This window comes from Clytia hemisphaerica, unplaced genomic scaffold (assembly GCF_902728285.1).
Source record: "Clytia hemisphaerica strain Z4C2 unplaced genomic scaffold, Clytia hemisphaerica genome assembly, whole genome shotgun sequence".
Classification (NCBI taxonomy): domain Eukaryota; kingdom Metazoa; phylum Cnidaria; class Hydrozoa; order Leptothecata; family Clytiidae; genus Clytia; species Clytia hemisphaerica.
Genome location: NW_027104372.1, coordinates 224,015 through 239,639, shown reverse-complemented (window position 1 = coordinate 239,639; position 15,625 = coordinate 224,015). Strand labels below are relative to the sequence as shown.

At 36.2% G+C, this 15,625-nt stretch overlaps 1 protein-coding gene across 1 annotated transcript; it reads right to left on the bottom strand.

The window, feature by feature from the left end:
- Positions 1-3,779: 3,779 nt before the first annotated feature.
- LOC136818569 (uncharacterized) lies at positions 3,780-11,392 on the bottom strand. Its single transcript, XM_067074894.1, has 9 exons — positions 11,177-11,392; positions 10,124-10,243; positions 9,663-9,785; positions 9,117-9,220; positions 8,689-8,785; positions 7,974-8,186; positions 7,155-7,279; positions 6,196-6,309; positions 3,780-5,385 (listed from the first exon to the last, which is right to left on the bottom strand). The coding sequence occupies exons 1-9, from the start codon at positions 11,337-11,339 to the stop codon at positions 5,161-5,163; spliced, it is 1,284 nt and encodes a 427-aa protein (XP_066930995.1). The 5' UTR covers positions 11,340-11,392; the 3' UTR covers positions 3,780-5,160.
- Positions 11,393-15,625: the final 4,233 nt, after the last annotated feature.

The window sequence follows — 15,625 nt, the reverse complement described above, 5'->3', positions numbered from 1 at the left end:
AACCAAAATTATCAAAATATTATGACCTTGATTGTGGATAATTTGGCAATTAAAAAAAGCCTCTAAAAAAGCAATTTCAAGTTCAGTTACCGAATTCTATGATGGTGATATTCTTAGAGCATGACGCAGTGCCAAAAAATGAGAACAGTCGAGCCCAAAAAAATAAACTGGTTCTTATAAAAAAGAAATCTGTAGCTTGTGATAGTTTTTCAGGAAGGAAGAAATTGAAATACCTAGAGATTCTTTATAACGATACTCTAACATAATGAATACAACTAAAATATTAAATCCTGCTGGGCCCTGTTCGTGTCTGTTCCTTGGAGTGTAAATGGATTGGCGACTACACGGTAAGACAAGTTGGTCCAACTGATTTTCTTCGAAAACTCATCAGGGATTATGAAAATTTTTGTACCATTAAAACTTTTATATGATATAGTAATTCTCCTCTGGAGTTCAGCTGCCGAGTTAGTCTTAAGAGAAGGAACCTAAAACAGATTGTTAATTTCCGATTTTCTCAGCTGCATGATACTATTAAGTATCTCACTAAATTTATCAAAACGTTGTAAAGGGAAAACAGATGCACTGTGGTAGTGAATCTTCAAAATTCTAACAATCTTTCAAATCTAGACGTGTCAAACCAATGCTTTTCAATATAGTTTCATTTACCTTGGTCTCCTTATTTGAGAGCCTTTCATCAACAACAAAAAACGTTATGTTTCTTTTGTAGTTGGATGACAAAAACAAATATGGTCATATTTTTATCATATGAAAGCGTCAATACATGTAAAAGCATCAAATTTCTACAAAAAAGTTTTGTTGTTGCATTATCTCTTGCTTCTAACAAGTTTCTCTTACGAAAGGAAAGCGAATGACGCATACAAAATTTCTTAATTAGGGGAAAATTGGTTTGTCTCATAAGCAAGATACTGACACGATTTATACCAATATTAGAATCATGCATATAAGAAGCTGGTCTTGTGAAGCCTATCAGAAAAAAACATTAGAGTGACGATAATCTTCATGATGAGTCACAGAAATACATGTTTTTTTCCATAAGAACAATTAATCTAAAGACGTTAGGTTTCGTGGCAAACATTTTTGAACATTGCAAAATAATGTTCAAAGCTATTCTTAGAAAATTACAGTAAAATATTCACAAAATGAACTGAACTTCAACTGAAACTTTAATTGAGTGTGGCTTTTCAAAATGTGAATTCTTCAACTAAACGCTTAAATCATCAGGTAATTTTTTAGGTTTTCCTGTACAACTCACTAGATGGTACTCGTACTCCTATACTTCAAGCAAAAGTGACGTTTAGACGATGTTATCGTCCGTGTTACAGTGATATAAAGGCGGAAAAATATGGCGGTATGGCGGTTCACGGGAGAGTTTTGAAGACTGGCAACTCTACCGACTGTAAACTCCTGTCGGCTAAAAAACCCGTTTGCGAATTTTCTTCAGCTTTCTTAGATAGTGATTCGTCTTAGACTATAACATAGTCTAAAGTGACGTCAGTTTAATTAAGTCGTTTCGATAATCATGTAGACGAGTGATATAATTACTTGTCTATGGAATTACATTTTTGTCTTGTCTCTGTCATACTCTGTTTGACTGAGAGTTGTGGATATTTTCGACCACTTGTGTCAAGCTGGCTGGCTAGTTATGAGAAATTGACAAGATAGTTTCTAGAATTAAAAGTACATCATACTGTAAAAAACTTTCAGCTTATAGAATTTGTGACTCTTTAAGATACACGTTTTTTTATAAGAACATCCAAAATATTTGAAGCCTTCAGAAGTTCTTAACTTTTTGAGTTTTAAGCATAGAAATGTTCTTAACATGTTCTTATTTTGACCATTTTGACCCATTTTCCTTAATAATCAGGGGTTTTCGAGACCGCAAAGCCTTAAAATGTTCTTAACTTGTTCTTAGCATTTTGGCCATCGAAGCCTTACGTTCTTATACCTATAGTTTGTTCTTAATAAAAAAAAACGTGCAAGGGGGTTGGTTTCTAGACATATCATAGGGGTTTGATAAGGGATGTATACACGTTTTTTTTTTATTAGAACACCTAAAATTTGCCCGAGCCTGGGTGTGCTTATTTTTTTAGCAATTTTCAGCCTAAAATGTTCTTCAATGCATTCTTAATTTTTCAGACTACTCTAAATCGACAATATCATGCAAAATAAAGAGCACTTAAAATTGGTAAAATTTGGACAATATTTGACTCTCGATTTTAGAAAATCCATCCCTAAGTATGGATAAAACTGCTTGAAAAGAGGAAAAATTGCAGTTCTTGTCATTTTTTTCCAAACTGAGGCTGGGCATGTTCTTGGATGTTCTTAATTTTTCGACGAATTTCAGCCTCAATGTTCTTATAAACTGGGTTCTAATAAAAAAAAACGTGTATTGGAGGAAAACTATCTAAAAGCTCCTTGTGAGAGAATTGGTTAGTTGGGCGTCACAAGATAGATTCGAAACGAGCAATAAAGATTTAATTTCTTTTGCATACAAAATCTAATAACAATTACGCAATAAAGAGAAAGTCATTCTCATAAATATGATAGTTTGACTCACAGTTTGAGATATGTGACTCTGGGATATAAAATATGACGCAATACTTGGTGGTAGATTTTATCGAATCAAGAAGCCAAGAATTATTAGAGTTTCAGCCTACACACAAATTGAACAATCGTTTACTCATATAAATGTTTTTTTATAAGAACAAACTATATAAGAACATAAGGCTTCGCTGGCCAAAATGTTTTAAGAATATGTTTTAAGAACATTTTAAGGCTTTGTGGACTCGAAAACACCCTATTTCTTAGCGAAATGGTAAAAAATATTCACGAAATGGTCAAAATAAGAACATGTTAAGAATATTTTTAGGCTTAAAACTCAAAAAGTTGAGAACATCCGAATGCTTCAAAAATTTAGAATGTTCTTACAAAAAAAAACGTATAGTTAAATATTGCCGTTTTAAAATGTGTGAAATCCACCACACGGGATTAGGATTAAAGGTGTTAAGTAATGTCTGGGCAAGTCTGGGTTAGGGATTAGAGAAAGTGGGAAAAAAAAGATATTGTCTTTAATAGAAGGGATCAAAGTTTGGAAGAACAACAACAACATTTTAAGGCGGAATCTAAAACACCCGATTTCTTAGGAAAATGGACAGAAATAAGAACACGTTAAGAACATCCAAAGGCTTCAAAATTTTTGATGTTGCTGTAAAAAAACGTGTATCCAAAAATTAAAGTTAACACTGGGAATATTATGTACTCAATGAAAACTGGTTGAATATTTTCATTTTTCATTTTTAATGACCATATATCTTTCATAAATTAAAACGACAACTTGGAAATAAAACTGTACAATTCTTAAGTACGTACAATGAATGAATGAATATCTAAAACATATAAAAAATATAATATTTCTCTTTTGGTTCAAATTATCTATGTAGTCACAATATCGCCATAATGCACGATTTAACCCAATGAAGTATAAGCCCGAAGGGCTAGAATCTAATCTCCTTGGTAGGATTTGAAGCCTACCAAATCCTACCAAAGTTGCGCGGCCTAGCGCGGTCCGCCTGGTTTTTACACAAATGACAGCTCGAAACTGACAGATTCGATTCTAGCCCTTCGGGCTTTTACTTCATTGATTTAACCTGTCAAAGGATCACTAAAGTTTAAAGATTGCGTATAAGTCTAGGCGTATAAGTACTCTTCGTATCAAAGGAAAGCAAGAACAACTGTGTGAAAATACTTTATATTCGGGTAGTAAAATTGGTATGTCATGGGTTATTCATTGTGTTGAGGGAGTTTCGTTTTTCAAGATGTAGAATGTACAGAGGATAAAAATTTCAAGGAGTAAATGATTGAAAAAAGGGCATTCCCATATCTCCCCATGAATTTCATTCTACCAATAAAAAGAGCTTCAATGGTAGACAACGAGAGATATACATGTCCCGGATTCCTAATACTTTTAAGCATCCGACTCACCTCCATAAATACACCTATTTACAATTTTTTGAACATGATTTACAGAACATAAACTACACATGAAATTATCCGACTACATGTTTGGAGGTGTAAGATTTTGAAACACTTTTTGATTCACTGAATTCGCACTGGAACCTATAGATGATATTCATGACGTAATGTTTTATACGGATGTATCCAAAATAGCCCGGGCGTTTATCACTAATTTTATTGTTTATTCAAAATTAGTGACAAATACCCGGTCTATTTCTTAATGCTTCCATATAAAACAGTTTGTCGTCAATATCACGAATAGGGGGGAACCTTAGGATCCGGAGCATTTTTTATGGGACGCAATCGCATGTGATTGGTTCGGAAGTAAATAGAACTTTGAGACTTTTTTGAGAGGGGGCTCACGAATAAGGCCTGACAAAAATTTTTAGGGCCAAAAAACTGACGTTGTAGGCAAATCTCCTAACCCCCAATTTGAGTCCAAAACTCAGTCCAAAAATACGGATTCTAAGGGTTTCCCCCTACTAAAAAAAGGGGTTGACAGAGCTGACAGACGTCAATGTCAAAAGAACTTTTCCATGAGAATCAGTAAAAAAAGTCCCACTAACGAGCCATCAAATAGAGCACTTTCAGCAAAAACGATTTCAAAGAATTAGACAACATTAAATCCATTTTTAGACACCGCGTGGGGTCTTATTACACATTCAGAAAAACACTTTCCATGTTGTGGTTTAGTCATCTTAGAGGAAAAGGGATGTCAATTTCCAAAATCTGCATACACACAGCCTCAAGCGAGTTTATGAAATTTGATCAAATTTCAAATTTGAAAATAAAATCCTTCTTTTAATAAACATAAGCCTTTATAAACTTTAGACATGCTCAAAACATGTTCCTTCAACTACAACAGGTCAATTATACGAATTAATCATGAAAAATCTGAATCTAAATAAAGACTTAGAATTGACTAAGGCACACATAAATACAATTTCAAGTTGAAACTTGTATTGGAAGAGCCTATAAGCATATAAGTAACTGAAAAGTAGCACATATTCTAAACTGGCTGAACTAGAGTCTTAAAATAAACTTTAACGTATTTTAAATACTGTAAATAACTATCCAAATTTTTAAAACAAAAAAAAACTATATAATTCTGGGTGATTATCTTAATCAAATACATTGTTTATAAACTGAACAGATTTGTCTACAATGTGATAGTTCAACATAAGATGGGAAAATTAATACTTCATTATTATTGGTGACGAGAGCACGGTACATTTGGTCTTTCTTACGTGCCAGTGACTTCTTACGCACGGTATGACGTTTGATACCGTGGATGAAGTAATCCAACTGTCCGAATTGTTCGTCCAAAAATATTAATCGTTCGCTGGACGCCTGTTAGAGGAGTGTGAGAGAGAACGGTAAGAAAACTTCTTTCGTTTGGCATACGACATGGACAAAATGGAAAAATTACGGTCATTATGAATTATGTATGTATGTATGTAGATACTCTTGAGTACATAATAAACGTCCACCTGGGGCTACCTTATTCTACTAATCTCCGGCGCTAAATAATTACTGTTGCAAGGTCTTCAGTTTTTCATGGAAATTTATGTGCTTTCTCTTGCCCTGATTATTCTGTATTAGCCTCCTTTTCGAAAAGTTGTCCATCCATTACATTATAGTTCTAACTCTCCCATCCCCTTAAGCTTCGATCTTTCAGCCATATCCAATACCCCCAATCCAATGCGTCCGATACGAAGGTTATCTAAGACCATTATCCTAGAAAAGGGTGCTAGTAGCTCATAATACAGACAGATCTCCTCATCTCGCAAAGAGGGTTCTGCAGTCAAGCTATGTTCGATTTCGGATAACGTTTATCCTAATATCGGGCTATGTATTCCAGAAAAAATCTGTATGTACCCCTATGTTGAGGAGGTGTGACGTCCAGGGTGGTCTGCGAAATAAAAAATCTAGGGTGGTCTGGTTTTTTGAATAAAAAAATCCAGGTCAGTAAAATCAGGTTGAAAATCAAGGGTAGTCAGTATAACGAGGTCGAAAATCCAGGATGGTCCAAAAAATTGGAGAAAAAAATCAGAGAGGGTTCAAAAAAACTGGAAAGCCTCCTTTTATACTTTGCTAAGGTGGACGGGCATCTGACTGAGACAGAAGAACTGTATAGGAGAACAATAATTTATATGTTACCTGTTCCAAAGCGGCAGTAGAGCTGAGGGCTGTGCCTTCGACGTTAAACATGAACGTTTTCCACGTGGCTGCATCCTCCTGCAACATTTTGGACAGACAACGCATAATTTGCACCTAGAAGACAAACGTACATTAACTCAGAGAAATTCAAAGTATAAAGAAACCTTACGCTTTAAAGGTGATACACACCATCAAACCTTAACAGCGTGGACACACCCTTGGACATCTGGACGATTCAAAAACACAATCGTAAAGGAGTGCTCTTGACAAAGATCTAAGATACCATTGCATCGAGACGAAAAAGAGCATTCGAGTACGCTCGTGTTTTCGCAGCCTCTACTAGACATCACGGCTTTTTTTACGCAGTGACGTCTATCCACTTTGCGACTTTTTCGATCTTAGAGCCAAAGTTTTTGGGCTCCAAACATTCGATTTTTTATGTCACTAAAGTTGAAAGGTTTCTTTTTTCAGAAAATCCTCAAAGTGCAACTCACCAAGTAACGGAATAAAAAATTCCGGTTTCCGGTGAGGTACTCGTTAGTGTTTTCGATACCGTAAACTTCACGCATCGTTTAAGATCGATAAAATATATTTAGTTGGGATTTTTGACACCTGTCTATGGAACTAAAGCCTGTCTCAAAATAAACTGCAACAGAGACAAAAAAGACTGTAATTTTTTCAATAATACAAATTAGATAGCGGTTTTGTGCTTCTTGAAACGATCATCAGGAGTGGGATATTATTGAGACAGACTTAATTCCGGGCATCTTTGATGTCATTCGACAAAAATAGATTCGAGCCCAACCCCCAATACGTCTGTTAGTAAAAGGGTTAGTAGGGTTTCTATGGTAACCTATTGGACCAAATATTCAACAAGTAGTATTCATTTAATTTCGTAATCTTAATCTCGAGTCTTGGATAAAAATAAGAAAGACGCGAAAGACGGTGCATGAACATACCGGTGTACCGTTGACGGTGGCACCAATGTCAAAAACGGAGACGTCTTTCATCGGGTAACGTTGTCGGTCAATCTCTGAAAAATCATCTGCTTTGAATTTGAACATCACCACGTTCTCAATTAGTCCTACAGTGAAGAATTAAAAGAAATGATGCAAGTTGTGTATAGAAAATGATGGGATGGTTAAACACAACTTAAAATGTTAAAAGCACAGAACATTTTGCGAGGTGAGAAAAGCAGGCTAAGAATGTTCACCAGTTCTTAGGTCAATCCGAAAATGAAAACAGAGGTTTGAGAATTGACCATTTCGGTAACGAAAAAAGCTTATTCCTTTCAATCCCAGAGCTTTGCATTTTTTATAAGAAAAAAAAAACAAAAAAAAAACAGCAAGACATCGGTTAAAGGGCAAGGGCACCCAAAAAACAACCTAATTTCTTCAAAATTTCATGCTCTTTCCAATGGTAGCTACGAGAATTCCGGAAATTTCTTAGTTCCGGAGATATAGCACGGTGAAGTTTGGTCCCGGAGGCGCCCACTCTGCGGGTCTCTGGGACTGAAAGTTAAGTTTTAATTAAGTAATTAAAATTACTACTTTAATTCTGTTTACCTGACTCAAAAAAACGCAACAGTACAGCAGTGTTGAACCTTTAGGAATGGACATCACTCTTACTGATTCAATAAATCCTTAATTAGTGGTTTAATAGTCTCGTCGCTTCAGCATTCATAACTCGCCCTTTTGGTTTTTTCAATAGAAGCTACACAACGCTCACTTAAAGTTTTGCTTATGCACGTGCAATATATTTTCTGAAAAATCGCGTACCTCCAGGTTTAGAGATTTCACTATCCACCACGTATTCGCACACGGAGTCCCAAACAGAAGCGATGTCTCCACATGAAGTATCCACTGTTAACAGTTTGTTGGCTGTTTTGAAATATGCCAAATGTTCTTTGACGGAGTTGATGTAAATGTTGAAACGACGTTGTGTCCGTGACGTGTCCATTTCGTCGGATGACGAACTTTTGTCGTCTCCACCTATGTCAATGTTGGAGAATACAGTACGGTTGATTTAGCATTATTTTGGTGTCTATTTCGTTCATCGGAAGGTCTATCTTTCTTACTTCACACATAAGCATACTAAAATTTTCGATTTTTTTCTGGAATCTACCCAAAGTGGACCAAATGTCAAACTTTGGGACACAGTCAAATGTAAAATATTAAAAGATATCTTTCATCACAACAGAAAATAAAAAGTACACTACTCAGAGTTTCGTGCTATGCACTTTTCAAATGTACAAAATAAAATATCTACCTATTATAGAACCTATTATACTTCCTAGATCAGACACTGGTTATTCTATATCAATCTAAAATCACAAAATTTAACTTGTTTCGAACAGGAACAGGAGTATGTGATATTTTTGGAGAGCTAGAGCTAGAAAGGAGGCCGTAATTTATACGGGTACTTATTTCGACGAGACCTAAAATAGATTCTTCTCTTTGGTACTTTTGAAACATTTATGGGGAGTCAACTGACCTTGTTTCGGTGCTTTTGTGCAGGCGTGAGTTTGGTTGATGTTCTGGATCAAATGGTCTGAATCCAAAGCAAGATCAATTGCAAATGCTATTGGGTGCTTAAGAGAAAATAAAAATAAAAATTAACTGTTAAAATTACTGTTTCTATTATTCGGTTATTCAGGTTTTGAGATTAATCGCTAATTCATTGAAGAAAGAAAGTGAGACAAAATGATTCTAGGACGATTGTCCCCGGTGACAATTACCCCGGTGACAATTACCCCCGGACAATTGGCCCCAGGACAGTTACCCCCCAGACAATAACCCCCAGAAAATTACCTACAGGAGTAATGACTGGGGGGATTGTCCGGGGGGCAATTACCAAAGGGGGCAATTGTGCTGTCACCGGCAAAGTAAGCCTTCAACGACAGCAATTTGTGTAATAGATACCTTTTTCTCGAATGCTTCTAACTCTTTAGTGGACTCCTTGGATAATTCTGGCACACGCAAAAGAAACTTCAAATTAGGTACCATGTCTACTAGGATGACTTCACCTGAAAAGAAACAACAAATGTTTAGTTAAAGGATCGACGGGCCACTTGTATAACGTGTTTACGCCACAAACCAGGGGTTCCCGGGTCGAATCTTCGTGACTATCTTACTAGTAGTGGGACTAAGCGATCTTCCATATACACTTTACTTTTTTTAACACTTTTCATACACCTTTGAAAAATATTTTCAGGCGAATAGTCTGATTAATTAAAGACTTTGGAAATATCACCAAAAACAAGATGAAGACATATTCGTAAACAGAATTAAGGTAAAATATAGACCATAGATAAACGGTTCAATCGACTTTTGAACTGTCTTTTTGCCCCTTTCTCTTATAGTTTGGTCTTGTAAAAAGATCAGATGAGAGAGTCAACTGTACCAGAAACAAGTTTTCAGAATAAAGCCTCTCCACTTTGGTAAGGTAACATAAAACGAAGGTATTACCTGGGTATTTGCAAATTTCTTGGTCTAAAAGATCTAACACCCAATGTAAAGTCAATTGTGAAGAATCTTCAGCTACCAGCTTCTGTAATTCTCTGGTTGCATTTGTGCCCATGGCAGAGCCACCTTCAGATGAAAAGATTATGGTAAAGTGAATCTATACATTGCTAACTTGATTTTTTTTTGTCAATTCTCAACAATTTTGATTGAATTTTGTTTCAAGTGCACTCCAAAAGAATATTGATAGCAGGGCTTCAAGAGACTGATTGGCAAATTGTGACCCTCTGACTAATTTTGCCAAAACTATAGACATGAATCATGGGGAATAAATCACTTTTTATTCGAAAAAAGAAAAGGGCGTTTTGAGGCACGGTTTAAAAAAAATACTAAAAGCTTATGAAAAAGAGTCAGTTGAAAAGATTATATTATATAGAGATGTCATAGCTTTTTGAGAAACAGCAAACCTTCAGGCAGCATTTTCTTGCTCAAACTTTCCATGATTAGATCTTCACCACAAAGGAAACGAAAATTGAACATGTCTACCAAATTGTTAACAATTGTTCCCTTTCCTGAGCCAGGTCCACCTGTGAAAATCAATGGACCATAGAATTATTATGGGATGGAGTAGAAGTATAGTATATATTATAATATTAAAATCAAAAGTTTTCTTTAGATTTTGACCTGTAAGAGAGGCTCACAAAAGAAAAATGAAATTTTGACTTCAAATATTTTTGCTAACGTTACTCTCAGGTAAGGTCCACTTTCGTCCACCTGTGAAATCAATGGACCATAGGATTATCATGGGATGGAGTAGTATAAATTATGGTATCAAAATCAGAAGGTTTTGTTATATATTGACCTGTAAGAGAAGCTCACAAAAGAAAAAGTAAAATTTTGAATTGAAATATTTTTGCTACTTTTTGGAAGGTGGAAAGGTACTTTAATAATCAATTATTGCATGTACTTATTAAATTTCATGTGGAGTTGTGCAGACCTCCGAAAGTTAATACCATTTAATAGATACCAGGTTTCTCAGCAGCCATGGGAACTGTCATTTTGGGGTAGCTTCGCGGCAATTTCAATAGTCTCCAGACTGCAGCTATTTATGGTCCTTGATTATCTAAAAGCCAAACGGTCCACAGCGTGACTTGTTTTCAATCGAACTTTTAAATCCTAAATTACATATCAATCTTGTTGTTTGAAGGCCATGAAAGTGACCCCTTGTTAATAGTAATTAATAAGTCTGTGACTGCAGTCTGAGGCAAATCGAAGGCTTTTTATTCGATAGCTAACTACCCCAGGATAGAGGGTGCCACTCTTTCTCCCTAGATTGCTCCACTTACCCTTGATCATTCTCTTATTTGCTGAGCATCAAGCAGAGAGGTATCAAATACCATTTGGTATGAACTGGCTGGGGATTGAACTCACAACTTTGCGCATAGTAGCTGGAGCTCTACCATTGCACTATGGTCGCTGATAATAGCCCCTCTTGACACCAAAAGAAAAATGTTACATACCAAAAATAAAGATGAGAATAGTCCCCTTTTCATCACGATGCTGTATGCCCTCACTGGCTTGAATTTGTGCTTTGGGTTTCACCACTAATGTGTTTCTTCTACCTCCATCTTTAATACTGCTTTTACGATCACCATTGCTTAATTTGCTGGAATCACAACCCATTTCTTTGTATATGTTTTCTTATGATATTTAAAATAAAGATTTTTTAACATTCAAGATTAAGTGAAAATAAAATAGTTTTTGAATTTTTTGAAATTCCCTCAGAACAGGTAGGAAATTCTTAGACACCTTATTTTTTGGATATCAAACTATTTTTTCATAAGAACAGGTCATATTTTTCCAGCTAATAGTCCCAATCTTCAGTAGAACGGACCATATTTTTCCAGCTGGTCCCAATCTTCAATAGAACAGCCCACTTTTTTCCAGCTGACTTTTTTCTTTAGTTCGCTAAGAACAGACCGCCATATCCAGCTGGAACGTGCCTTCAGAACAGATATTTTGAAGTCCCCCTTCAGTGTTCAGTGGATACTTTCGTATAGACTGATTTGGCAAAATCCAGTCAGGCACTATCTTCAACCAAATCTCAAGCAAGCTGCCTGTTCCTAACTCGCTAATTTTCACCCACAAACGAAATAAAAAAAGAAACAGGATAGGAATATGCATGCACAGGTCATGCGTTACTACATTATCTGGTACATATTCTTTCATGGCATTTCTTCTTAAAGATCGTGGGTGAAAATGGTGCCGTAGTATAGTGGTAGTCGACCTTGGCTTCTGTGCAGGCGGCCAGGGTTCGATTCCCACTCACGGCAGTTCACTTGGCAAGTGAACGTTCCTTCCCCCGGGTCAACCCATGCCATGTGAGGGGAATTGGGTAGTCAGTTCAAGGTGCTGACGGGACGCTCATTAGTAAGCGTCTATAGTTGCGAGAATAGGCCTCTAAAGCCTCCTGCAACTCAACCAAATAGAAATGACATCACACGGAATCGATCTATAGTACCATCATCCCTTTACTGTAAGTAAGGGGCAGGATAACCTCCAAGCAGCTCTTCGTGCTCCACTCATTCCACGCATGCGCTCTAAAGGGAATGGTTCTGCAAGAAGACCTGCGAAGGTTCTCGGGTTTTCTTTGATGGCCGACACTCTGAAATTTCAGAGTACTTTTCACGATTCAATCGCGGCATTCGCATAAAATTTATCGATTTGCTCGGGCCGTCTTTGGATGCGTGGGCTAAACAAAGCCGATTCTACTGCGACCGTGGCTTTCTTGCTCCAAACCAAATCCAAGATGGCGCTTGAAATTTACGTTTTGGCTCTTGTGGTCAATGTTTTGAATTTTTTATGGATTTTGAGACTTATAAAGGAAAGTATCTGCTTGATTATTAGGAGGAATGAAGCATTTTATCAGAACAATTATAACTTAACGTGTGCGAAATGTCTGTCAGGCATTCAACCGACAAAAGATTTGATTCAAACACTAAGAGGTTGACTAGTTTAGGCTCTCTTTGTATTGTTGGATATTTGGATACTCTTTTTGGATAAAATATTGGTGAAATTTTATGTTTGTTGAGCTTTTTTAAGCGGTTTCGATGATCAGTTTTTTGGGCTGATACTTTTTGCAATCAGACTTCAAAAAACTTTCATGAGAACTTTTTAATAGATTTGGAAGATAAACAAATACCAACTCTAAGTTCTGGAAATTATTTTTTGGCTTGAAAAGGTCTCAAAACTCCAAATTAAATGATATTATTTATGATTTTGTAGCCATGATATGTTCAGGTGCTCAAAGGGCATTCCAACAGGAAAAAAGTTAGTATTTTTGACAGGTGAAGATTCAGATTGTTCCATGTACAATTGCCTGTTATCATCTGAAAAAATTCTTGGAAAATATTCAATTTTTCAAAAGATACAGAGGTTTTTGCTACTTATTTCTTACAAAAAATTGTTTCCTATAAAATGATAAATAAATCTTGAAAACTGCGGGCCAATCGGATACCGGTATCTGGTCACGTGTCATAGTTTTTCCCAGACCCCGCCGAACGCAGTTTTGTAAAATTCCGCTGGAGAAACTTTTCAGATCATCATATGCCTTAGCAATGGTGATCGGTTATGAGATTAGGGGCAGGAAAGCATGAAACCTGCCAGTCTAAACTTAAACTCCTATATCAGGATTAGAAACTAGGCTAGTCTTACCTCTTTAATCTTTTCCTTTACAACAATACAATGCTGACAAGTTGACACAACACATGTGTACATGAACATTGACAAGTAAGTAAAGATTGTTAGATTTCTTGTCAAAACTTAAAATCTTAAATATTTTAGTTTTGAAGAATAGGTGCAAAAAAGTGAAACATAGCAAGGTTTAATTTTTCATTGCATTAATCGAAATGGGGGATTTGGAAAATTTTCTATGTTTAGTTTTTTGCATAAACCCCTGTACTGTCACGTGCGTTTGCGTAGGGTAAAATGGCGAAATGCGAAAATCGAATTTGGCAAAAAAAATTTGAAAAATGACCCTACAAGATTTGACTATATCTTTTTATTCCATGAATAGATTACTTTCAAATAAAAAATGTATTAACAATGAATGGGTAAGCTTTCTAGAAATCCAAACATAAATTGTATAGCTTTTACCAAAAAATAGCACTTTAGGATCAGAAACAGTCAAAAACCAGTTTTTTCCAATTTTCTTCGAGTTACAGGAATTAATTCATTGTTTGTTTTGATCTGAAATTTTCAGTAGGGGTGGCCATCATGGTTTCCTTGCTCATATCAGGGGGGCCCGAGACGGGGGTTAGAGAATTAAAGTTTCTAAGTAAAATATTAATTATCACCCAAAAAAGTGCCTATTTTATGTCCATATCTTTTAAATAGATTGTCCCAGCCTTATCCCTCTTTCAGTAAAGCTTCCTATACCTTTTGTCCTTCAGAAAAACCAAAAATATTGGCCTTAATTGCTTGCTTTCAGTTCCTGTAGCCAGTAGTGTGACCCCCTGTATTTTCTCTTTGTGACCCCCCTGTATTTCGCGCGGGTTTTTTAATTGATAAGTCACATGACTCAAATCCCGCAGTCTTATTGGACTAGAGAAAGCGAAAGTGAATCGCGCGATCTGATTGGATGAAAAAAGACCGTGGGCTGGAGGAACCGAATGGAATTCTCTAGAATTCTAATTTTAAATTCAAGATGGCGGCGCGAGAAAAGCACGTCTTTTGCTTTGGACGAAAGGTTGTAAATTCTGGTTGATTTTAAGGTTTTATCTTATCTTATCTCTCATTTACTTTAATTCGTAGAGGCTTCTTCATGTTTGGGGAGTAAGTCTGTACAAGTTATTTGTTTTTCGTGGGAAAAAGTGTTTAAAAAAGCATTTTTTGTGCTCAAGGTTTATTTTTCTTCGCAAATTTTTGTCTTCAATCTTAAATAGATGAACGAGTATTTGACTGATGCTTATGATTTTTCCATAGAACATAGTAAAACTATTCAGGAACTTAGACCTTTTTACAGAATTTCAAAAAATCTGTTAGTTCTGGAGATATATTGAAAAGTTTAGACATGGGTAGTTTGCGTTCGTGTTTCGCATCGCGTTCCCAAACCAAACGCACGTGCTGTAACTATGGGCAAGCACCCCGTTGCTAAGATGTTGACTTGAAATCGAAAATGAAACCACTCAAAACGAAAGTAAAATCGGCCCGTACTCGAAATCCTGTAATCTTGATATTACGAGTTTAAGTCTATACTGCCTGCCTGCTACAGTAACTTGATTTTGAGTTTGGCAAATCCCTAAGATTGACAAACAATCATTTTTTCCCATTTACTGCTTCTTTTTTTTTATCTTTCATAGGCTTCTTTTGTTGATTGCTTGCCTCATTGCCGCATTGATTACAGATTACTTGCGAGTCATTTCTTTGACTTGAAATGGAACCAGACCCCCGCGCTCGATAGGATCGATCATCGGAACGGCTCGATGACGGATCGATGGATTACTTATCGATCCGGATAGGAGATCGATAGAGGATCGATACTCAAGATTTTTTTAAGCTTATGATTAGTTATCGATCTATCATCGATCTTTTATCAATCTTATCGACCCTATCGACTCTTTCTAAAATCGAGCTCTAATATTAATCGACCTTTCTCGCTATCGATTACCTATCGACACCTATCGATTACCTATCGACACCTATCGATTACCTATCGACACCTATCGATTACCTATCGACCACCTCTTACCTATCGATTACCTCTATCGATCCAATCAAAATATCGACCGTTTTTTATATTGACTAATCGATCCATATCGATCTAATGGCGTCAAACCGGATTTACTTATCGGTACTTATCTGGCACCCGATGTAGAAATTTTCTTTCGACACGCTAAGAAAGCTCTGGGAAAAGGTCGGGGAAACTTTCAACATCTGCTGGAAGGTTTTTACGGAATTCGCCTGAGCCC